General features: G+C 38.1%; 1 protein-coding gene across 1 annotated transcript in view; it reads left to right on the forward strand.

The window, feature by feature from the left end:
- The window catches only part of cpne2 (copine II), a 72,335-nt gene extending 62,092 nt beyond the window's left edge, over positions 1-10,243 (forward strand). The window contains exons 15-16 of the mRNA XM_038291001.1: positions 4,650-4,886; positions 10,010-10,243. Coding sequence (XP_038146929.1) covers positions 4,650-4,886; positions 10,010-10,117 — 345 coding nt within the window. The 3' untranslated portion in view covers positions 10,118-10,243. The remainder of the gene's footprint in view (positions 1-4,649; positions 4,887-10,009) is intronic.
- Positions 10,244-10,601: the final 358 nt, after the last annotated feature.

Consider the following 10,601-nt stretch of genomic DNA (forward strand, 5'->3'; position numbering starts at 1 on the left):
CTCTAAACATGGCCAAACACCTTTCCAGTCTGACAGTTTTCTTCTCTGTCAACACACTTGTGTATCAACCAGCTACCTTCTGGCTGATTAAAACAAGAATTGCATTGTTTGTTTTCAAAATTAGATTAATGTTTTATGTTCTATGTATGGAGAACGGTTTGGCTGAATGGTGCATTTCTGCAAATATTTCATCATCAACATGAATTTTCATTTTTGACTTTGACCAAATAATTACATCACTACCTTGCTATTTTTTTTTACACTTACTTATGATGAAATAACCTCAGGGCTACATCCTATACTTAAAATAAAAAATGTATTAAGGAATAAGCGGTAAGCCTTTAAATACACTTCCCGTTTTGACATCAGTACATATTTAATGCATGCATTGACTTCAGTCATTGATCATTTCTTTTAAGGGGCAAAAGTTCTTGGACTGCAGTGCTAAAATTATTGAGCTGACAAGAAGACCATGTTTCCTCTCTGGAAACACATCAAGCGTGTCTAAGCATGTTTTTTTTTTATATGATCAAGAAAAAAAGTATATGATTTTCTGATATTTTTTATTAGCTGGTGTGACTGCTTACTGGGTGAATTTAGATGTCTTGATAAAGGTCAGGTTGATATCTGACATCCACCGTCAATTTCCGTAATTCCATTTATTTTTAAAAAATCAACTTCTGTGACTTCATTTTAATAGAAAATCCCTGTAGCTACTTCTAAAGTGTTTTCTAATAGGTTTTTGCTTTACAAACATTATTATTATTGATTATGTATTTAGTCTGTCACTCATCTCTGCAGTAAGTTTAAAAAGTTCACAGGCTGATGATATTTTGTTTGTCTGTGTTCCTTTATCTCATTCTTCATGGTTGAATTTTCGCTGCATTTATAACTCAGTTTAAACAGACTTTTCTTCTCCAATCCACTGAATACAGAATTATGAGAGCCATAAATGCATTTTGTATAAACCTCTCTTTTGTATCTTCCTTGCTTTGTTTCCTTTGTTTTTTATTTAATCTGATAACCAGACAGGTTTTGCCTAAGGGCGAATCACATTAAAGAAAAGCAAACATGACACTGTTTTGTTTACTAGCCAGGAACAGTAAAGCTGTCAGTAGTGCACTTTTGTTAGTGGAGTACTAATTTAGCCACTCTCATTGCTTTGGGGACAAACAAGTCTGTGCATCTGTTATCTCCTGCTCTGGGCGTATGAATTGAAGTGGCTGTCCTATCCTGTTCTTTGTTTTATTGCTGTGCAGCTGAGACACTGACTAGGCTTTTTATATATATTTTTAGCCAAACAGCAGGATTAGGAAGCATCATTTTTTGTCTGGGATTCATGGGATGATTAAATCTGTCAGTTGAAGTCTGCCCAAGGCTTCACTCCCATATGAAACACAAAAGACCAACATGTAACCTAACTGTGTGATACATCTGCTCAGGTTCAGCTCAGGATGGATTGTTACACATAGTTATATGCTCTGAGACATGATCTCTAGCATATCTGCATTCATGAAAGACTGCAGAAATAGCTGCCTGTTGGGTAAAGAATCTTGCCTCAAAGCAGGTAGAACAAGGCTGTCTCATCTTAGGTCTGCCAGGGCTGGTGTCATTCATGTTGTAAATGTCTCCATGGTCCAACAAAACTAATTATAATGTGTTAACTTTTTGCCTGTAATCATATTGATAACCACAAGGAATATAACAAATAATAGTAATCACTCAACATGTTCATATCATTGCACGCCTGCTGTATGTAGGGGAGTTCTTGTATGGGGTGCCTCATATTTACCTGTGTAAAAGAAGATCATTGGCTGCTGCAGCATCTGTAGGTAAATCATGGGTTTGTGACAACCTGACTCATCAGGAATAGGGTTAAAGCTATTAACAGCTCCTTCCCTCTCCCACTAGGTGGTGTAGCTACTGTTCCTTCAACTTTTATCTTGCAAACTGTATCCTTTGGTATTTTCTGGAAATTTCCTTCCTTCTGTTTTTGTGCATAGCAACCAGGGTGTGTCTCAGCCACACCTGATGTAAACAAATTATTTCTAAAAAAGTCACACAGAAGCCAAGCAACAAATAGAGAGGAAATTAAAAATAAAGTCCTGGGTGTCAGGCCCTGGTGGAATAGGTAAACCTACATGGAGAATTATAATATTATGATGGATGGATGGATGGATGGATGGATGGATGGATGGATGGATGGATGGATGGATGGATGGATGGAGTATCTTTTGTTGGCTGGATTAATCTTAATCTCAGTAGCTATGATGTCATCATCACTACCTGAGTCATCTTACTAGGGATAACTGATAAAAGATGACATTTAGCATGTCCCTTGTCAAGCACATTTCATCTCTTGATTCGGATTCTGTGACATCCGCCTGACATCCCTGCAGATATGTGACTCGCTCAGAAGCTCTGAATCTAGACACTTTGAACAAATAGCAAAAAGTCCCCCTCTGGTAAAGCAGCATGTCTGCTGAATGTATCTGGATAGAGCACAGTAGCTGGGTATCATTATGCTCCCACGGTGCTTTTTGTCCCTAATTGTACCCTGTCACCCTGTGGGGAACAGAGGATTGTACTCGTCTGTGTGATGTGTGCCAGAACGCTTTTGTCTCTGTAAGGAAATGAATGCAGACCCTTTTCTTGTTTTCTATTACAGTGAGTTCAAACATAAGAATGAGTAACACACAATGACTGAAGGCAGCTGTAGTGTATGTGCTCCTGTTTTGGTATCACAGTGAGGACCATTTCTCTCATTTAAGGACAGTTTATATCAAAGTGAGGACATTGGGATGGTCTTTTCTTCCTTTTTTCTAAGGGTTAGGTTTAGGACTAAGGTGTGAGTGGAGTCTATGTTAAGTTTAGGGTTAGTTATGCACTATTAATGGTTAGGTTTAAAGTTACAGTCAACAGGGCATAGAAAAGGTTGAAAATCAATGGGAGTCAACTCATGGATTGTGTGTATGGACGTGTATTAGGACGTCCTCCTGGGCTTGTGTTTGGATCAGTGTGTGCTGGTGAAGGTTTTTTGGTTGGTTTTAGACTGCACGGATATGCCGCTACTCAGCACTGCTTCTCTGATTATCAGAGAACCTGTGACTAAATACAGCATGAACTTGCATAGAGATGCTCCTGCTGTTAGACACACACACACACACACACACACACACACACACTGTTGGCCAATGTGGCCCCTGCGTGTCCTGGTGTGTGGATGACCCTGTGTATTTGTGTGATAATGATCCTCTAATGAGCGCTGCAGCTATCACATTAATGAGACAGGCTTCAGAGTCCTCCCTGTGCTGTGTGTGTCTTTGTCACATAGACGTGTGACTTTCTTTCAAGTAAAGACAGCTTCTGTTTTCACTTCTGGTCTTATCATTAGACCTCAGTTTGTGTTCAAGAGCAGCTGATGTCTGCTCATGTTTATGTCAGAGTCAACAGAAATACATCCCAGATGATGATTCATTAATGGACAACGGTTGAGGAAGTTTATTGCTTTAACACACTTTGACATGACTTAATGCATGACTTTTATTTGGACAGTTAAAAAATAAAGGTGCATTTAAGAATGTTTAGCCTTAGGCCCCGTCCACACGAAGCCAAACCCTGGCCTAAACGCACAAATTCTTCACCAAACCAGTCTCTCATCCATACGAAGCCGGCGTTTCGGGGGTCTGTAAACGATCTTTTTTTTATTAATCCTTCAGAGTGGGAAGATTTTGAAACGCCGTTTTCGCGTTTCCATCTTTAAGCTCTAACCGCATTTTTTTTCTTACACGCATGCGTCATAGCGTCGCCTCTAAACACGCATGCGCGACACAGTATCACAACAACAATGGCGTCGTACTGTGTTGAATGGTTGCTGCTCATGCTACTCACCCTGCTGTCGGGCTTACAACAGAATCTTCTTCTTCTGGAATATCTCCAGGAAGAACAGAGCAATATCGACGACATAGTTCAGCACCTGAATTTGACTGAACCACGAAAATTGACCCGCAGGGCAACCATGTATAAATATTAGTGCGCATGACCAACATTTCGTCGCCTATTTTTGCTTTGGCACCACAGCGCCACTTACAGGCCTGGCATACATTTTGCAGTGTTTTCATGCATTCGTGTGGACGATCACATTTATTTTACGTCTCCGTCTTTACGACAAACGTTCTGGAAAATATTAGTGTTTCGTGTTCGTTTTGACTTCGTGTGGACGGGGCCTTATAGTGCAAAATAATGGTGCACATAGGCAGTAACAGTTTGGTTGTATACTTTTAAGTTTACATTGATTAAAAAAACAAAACAATGTTAGCAGTGCAAAATCATGGTGCAGAATGGCAATAAAGTTTAGTTTTGTGTATATGTATTGTGATGTTAAGAGTTCAGCAGATGAACAGTCTGATGGCAAGAGGGGAAAATGCAGTGGAGCCTCTTCCAGATTGCTGCATCTCCCTGGAAGGGCTGCTGTTGAATTCAGCCCAGGTGTTTGGTTTGGAGAGGCCTTTAAATTTACTGAGTTTACTTTTTGCACAAGATGATAATAGACAAACATTCTTATTATTTTTGCTTTAAAATTTATTTAACCTTTCGTTTCCGCACCTGTCTTTCCTTCCCTTGTGTCTTCCCCTGTTATCCATTTGCAGCAATACTTCACTCTCCTCATCATAACAGATGGAGTCATCAGTGACATGGATGAGACACGCCATGCCATTGTTCAGGCCTCCAAGTTCCCAATGTCCATCATCATTATTGGTGTTGGTAACGCAGACTTTGCTGCCATGGAGTTCTTGGATGGAGATGCCAGCGTCCTGAGGTCCAACACAGGAGAGGAGGCGATCCGGGACATCGTGCAGTTCGTCCCATTCAGGGATTTCCGTAATGTGAGTAATGGCTAAGAGCTCTTTCTGATTTTCTTCACGTTTTTTGGCTGCTTACATTACCAAAAATTGAAATCTCAATAGATAATTTTTTTCTTAAAATAAGTTAATTTTTTCTTGAATTGTGGAGCTAAGTGAAATACTTTGCAACTGGTACAAGACAATTGACATTTAAAAAAACACAATTGTATTGTCTTATTTCAAATTATATTATCTAATTATCTTATTTTAAGAGTAAAAGAACTCCATTGGCAAATAAGCTTATTTACCTGCTAAAATTAAGGATAAATACATGTAATTTAAAAAATTTGTACTTACTTTTAGATCATTTTTGCTGTGTACCATAAGGTGGGCCGGTCTTTTTAAAGTTTTCAGCTGATAAAACAGAAGAAGCCATGGGCTACTGCATCAGGCTTTTCAGAATTAGGACAATTAATAGGCGTTTTGCTCACATATTTGCTCCAAGTATGGTTTCTATATGTACTCATTGAACTATACCAACTTATTACTAAGTGGTATTGTCTCACAATGAACACTTTAGATTTTTGCTACTCTCCTGAAAATAAAAAAAAAGCTTATTAGAAAAAAAAGCCAATTTGAATGACAGTACTTTCTTTTCTTTGTAGAAGTGAAAAATAAAAAAGCCTATTTGTTTCTAAAAAGTCAGCTGTTAATATTCTAACATATCATGGTGGGGTAGAAGTTGGTTGAGGAACCAAATACAGAGATGAGGGAGGCAGAGATGAGTTCTTGCAAGTTTAATGAAATCAAAAAGGCAACAGAAAAAAAATCCAAGAACAAAATACAGTAAACCAAAAACCATGAGAATATGGGGAAAACATACATGGGGAGTCAAGTAACAACAAGAAATCAGCAACTAGGAACTGCAGAGGTGGAGTATATATGGAGAACAAAACAAATAACGGTCCAATGAGCTGATGTGGAGCAGGTGTGAATAAAAAGTAACCAGAAGGGAGCTAGGGGAAAGGAGGCAACAGAGAGTTACTCAAAAAAAATGCAAACAGCTTAAATATAACACAGAATGGAAAATAAACCAAAGATCAACAAAACAAAATAACATAAATCATTTTTAAACTCAGTGGCTGCTCAGTGGAGCAGAGGGTAACACTGCTGCCATGCAGCAAGAAGGTTCCGGGTTCGATTCTGATTCCGTTTGCATGTTCTTCCTGAGCATGCATGGGTTCTCTCTGGATACTCTGGCTTCCTCCCACAGTCCAAAAACATGATTGTTAGGTTCATTGGCTTCTCTAAGTTATCCTTGTGAGTGTAAGTGTGAATGGTTAGATGTCCTGTTTGTCTCTCTGTTGCCCTGTGATGGACTGGCGACCTGTCCAGTGTGTACCCCGCCTCTCACCCGCAGACAGCTGGAGATAGGCACCAGCACCCCTCGCAACCCCAACAAGGATAAAGCATACGGAAAATGGTTTGACTGAATACTCAGAAGTCCAAAAGGGAAATATCGTAACACAACATGCAAGTTATTGACACAGGACTTTTACAGAAACTAACCCCTTTGTTTTTTTGTGTGTGTTTTTTTAATGAATATAATTACAATGATAAAAGAAAATACAGCTTGGTGAAGAATCATGGAGGTCTATCAACTCACCTGTGCAAATGATCAGTCTTTAAGGTCATGACAAGCACAAAACAGGCTTTAATCAGAGGCAACTGGACTTTTGCTCAGTTTTTTCTTTTGTCATTAGTGCTACTACATTGTGCAAACTCAGTGCACATAGAGCATTAAAAAAAATGAGGGAAATGCTAAAACAATATAATGTTTTACCTTTGTATTTCTGAATATTTCTTAGGTTTTCCTAGGAATTGCCCAAAGAGCCAAATATGCATTTGGAGCTGCAGGTCTCAGCCCCCATATGGCTTTATTGTGGTTGCAGCCACAGTGGTTGAGCTGATATTGTTAAAGTATTGAGATTATTCTTAGTGATTGTAGTTATTGATGAAAGGGTTTTAAGATCCAAATCCGTAACAGAAAGCAACAACTTTACTTGGTAATTTTCAGAAAAACTTGACTTTTACTTTTTTCATGGCACTGAAGATTAGCCTTCCCTGCATCTAATTTATCTGAAAACCATAGACTATGGTCGACTACAGCTCAGAAATAAGGTAGCAGCAGTAAAGAAACAGGGATGAACCAGAATGAAAACTAGAAGCTTGTTCATAAAAGGTTATAGGAAGAATTTCTAAAGAAATATGAAAGAAGTACGTATGTGGTCTGAATTTTAAAATCTTTACACAATAATTTAAATATTAAAAAACACCTTTTTAAATGATGGAGCATTTAAAAATAAACATGAACAACAGTACCTTCAGTGGGGCTTTATGACAATTTCACCAACTAAAGTTTTGAATTTGTAAAACAATTTTTTTCTTAGTTTTAACTGTGTTTTTACTTAATGACTCATGTCCTACTGCCCTGCGCGTCAAGGCAGCCTGTTGCTTCACGTTTTGTGTTTTCACGCACACAGCACACTTGGAGTTTAGAGAGTCTGCTGTTTGAGGGTTTCTGCTTGGTTATCTTGCTCTCAGCAGAGACGCTGCAAACAAATGGCAGGCTGATGGGTTTCTGAGCTGCGTTTATGTTAATGAAGGTTTGTACATGTGTGCCGCAGGTGAGCAGAGATTTTGGAGCACGCTCATTTTCAGGCTGTCTGTAGGAAGACTCATTAGTGCATTGTAGGGTTTTGTTTTGTCTTTTTCTTTGTAAGTTTTTGCATGAGTGTGTGTGTGTGTGTGTGTGTGCGTGGGCTGTCTGTGGGCGAACTAACTTCCAGGGTGGTGGGAGGAACAGACAATGTTTACTGGCTTCATTCCAGGCTGTTGGTGGGAGGGCGAGAGACGGAAACAAAATGAACTGAAAGAAAGGGGCAGGAATTAATCTGAGACAGGAAATGAAGAAATGTGAAGAAAGGTCTTTTACTCCCACACTTACTCCTAATAATTTAGAGAAGAAAGAGAGTTTGTTTTTTACTATCGCTCATGGTACTTTTTTTTTCTCAAGTAATGGCTATAAAAATGGGAAGTTTATGAACTTTAGGAATTCAGATTCTCTGGGCCCTGTTTCACCAAAGCTGAATTCAGAACTCCCAGGAAAAAGATAAAACCTGACTTGACTTTCAATTAGATTCAGTTTATTTATATAGCACCGATTCACAACACAAGTCATCTAAGGCACTTTACAGTTCACCAGATCATACAGTCAAACTGATTTCATTTTTTTTATCTAAGGAAAACCAGTTGATTGTATTGACTCATCGACTCGAAAGCAATCCCTCACACTAAGCATGCTTGTAGCGACAGTGGAGAGGAAAATGTCTCGTTTAACAGAGAGAAACCTCCAGCAGAACCAGGCTCAGTGTGAGCGGCCATCTGCCGAAGCTGACTTGGGTTCAAGAAGACAGAAGCAGGGATACAAAAAGCAGCTGTAAAAGGCGGCCCTGTCCAGGAAACACACAGCCAGGCAGACGAATGAAGAGAGCACATCCAGCCAGTCACAGTCAGAGAAACAGGATTTCACAGAAAAACATAGGCCGATCTCCAACATCTACAAACAAAGGTGTTGATGGCAGCAGCACAGCTGATATTTCTCTCTAGGATGGTGTCACAGCCAAACAGGAACAGACGAGGCAAAGCTATTATGAGAAAAAGCAGAGAGAGCATAACGTTTAAACTCACAGATTCTGCAGTGGGAGAATAGAGATAGAATGTGGTAGAATTATTAAAAAGTGGTCCCTATGTCCTCCAGAAGTCTAAGCCTATAGCAGCATATCTATAGCGATTTCTCAAGATTACCTGAACCACTCTAACTATAAGCTTGATCATAAAGGAAAGTTTTAAGCATACCCTTAAAAGTAGACAGGATGGCACAGACTAAAACAGGTAGTTGGTTCCAGAGGAGAGGAGCCTGATAACTAAAAGATCTGCCTCCCATTCTACTTTTAGAAATTCTAGGAGCCACTAGTAACCCTGCAGATTGAGAGCGAAGTGCTCTGTTAGGAACATAAGGAACAATCAGATCTCTGATATAAGATAGAGCTTGGCCATTTTTTTGGACTCATCCTGATCAATGCATCATGGCTTCATTTGTTGTACAAAGACCATGCCAGACTCCACATCTGAAGTTACATAAAGCCAGGTGTAAGTAATATATATATATATATATATATATATATATATATATATATATATATATATATATAAGTAATATATTAACAAATATATAAGAAAGGGAAATTAAATTAAATGGTCAACTATCTTTTTTCTATAGTTTTCGAAAGGACTTTGGACTACATCAATTAGCCTGCTTCAAACGGACACATGTCTTAAGAAAATGTCTTTGATCACAACAATTGCATTTTAACGTGAAGATTTTTTATTATTATTACTTAAAATCTGCATGTATGAAAATTATATATACTTTCCTTTGATCTGATGAGGTAATCGCCTATTGTTTGCACCCAGAGATGAAGAAGCAGAAATGTACAGAAGGTGGCTATATATATATATATATATATATATATATATATATATATATATATATATATATATATATATATATATATATATATATATATATATATATATATATATATATATATATATATATATATATATACAAATTTTAAAATGTCATATCATTCAATTGTATGTAGCTTGATCTTCCCTGTGGATGCTAATGAATCATCATCACATCATCACTGTAGCATGATGCTGCTACTACCATTTTTCACTTTGGGGATTGTAGTTTCATTGTGATATGTGCTGTTAGTGTTCCTTCATATGCTGTCCATTCTGTTCTGTAGGCACTGCGTCTTTTTCACTAATCCTCTATGAGGTACTGATGAATATATACATTTTGTTTTTCAACAATCAGGGCATATGCATTATGTAATAAGCTGATTAGAAGTTGAAGGTTTTTGACTACCTCTAATTACCAAATATATGTTTCTATTCATACTTTGAAGCTTATGTTTTAAGTATGTTACCTAAAAAAAAAAATTTACTTGACTTCATTCCTGAATTTAGCCAGAAGATCTCACCAAATATAATGTGCAGCAACATAATGTTTGGCAATTTTTTCTTCCCCTTAGGCACCGAAGGAGACACTTGCCAAATCGGTCCTGGCTGAGCTTCCTCAGCAGGTGACGCAGTACTTCAAACAGCGAAATGTACCGCCCATCAATCCAGCACCAGAGTGAGACAGCCCGAGGTCCAGAGTGTATTCACTGTACAATAACACGACAGATCCTAAAAATGTTCTTGTTATAAGAAAACAATGCAGAATAAAAATGTGTGTGTCACAAAATTGAAAAAAAAAAGCAAAAACAAAAAACAGCTCAACATCTATGAGATTATATTTTATACTGGTTAAAGCGTTTTCGGATCAGTTTAAAGTGTGAGTCAATCACAAGTGAAATTTGTTTCCAAAAGCTTATCAGCACGGATGTGTTCAGGTTTTGGGAAGTTGATTACAGACAGGATGTTTTTTTATTTATTTAGCATGTCAGTGTGTCACGTGACAGAGGCCATGCGATCCATGGATCTCCATTGTGTGAAATTCTGCTTTGAAGCCAAACAGTAAAACAACCCTCTCCAGGTTTTTATATGAGGTAGCAGATGTGATGAAGCTGCTTGCTTATGCGTCATGTGCAGAAGACTCACAGTATGAGTCTAAACAAAGCA

Source organism: Cyprinodon tularosa, unplaced genomic scaffold (assembly GCF_016077235.1).
Source record: "Cyprinodon tularosa strain WSP-4 unplaced genomic scaffold, ASM1607723v1 ctg290, whole genome shotgun sequence".
Lineage (NCBI taxonomy): Eukaryota > Metazoa > Chordata > Actinopteri > Cyprinodontiformes > Cyprinodontidae > Cyprinodon > Cyprinodon tularosa.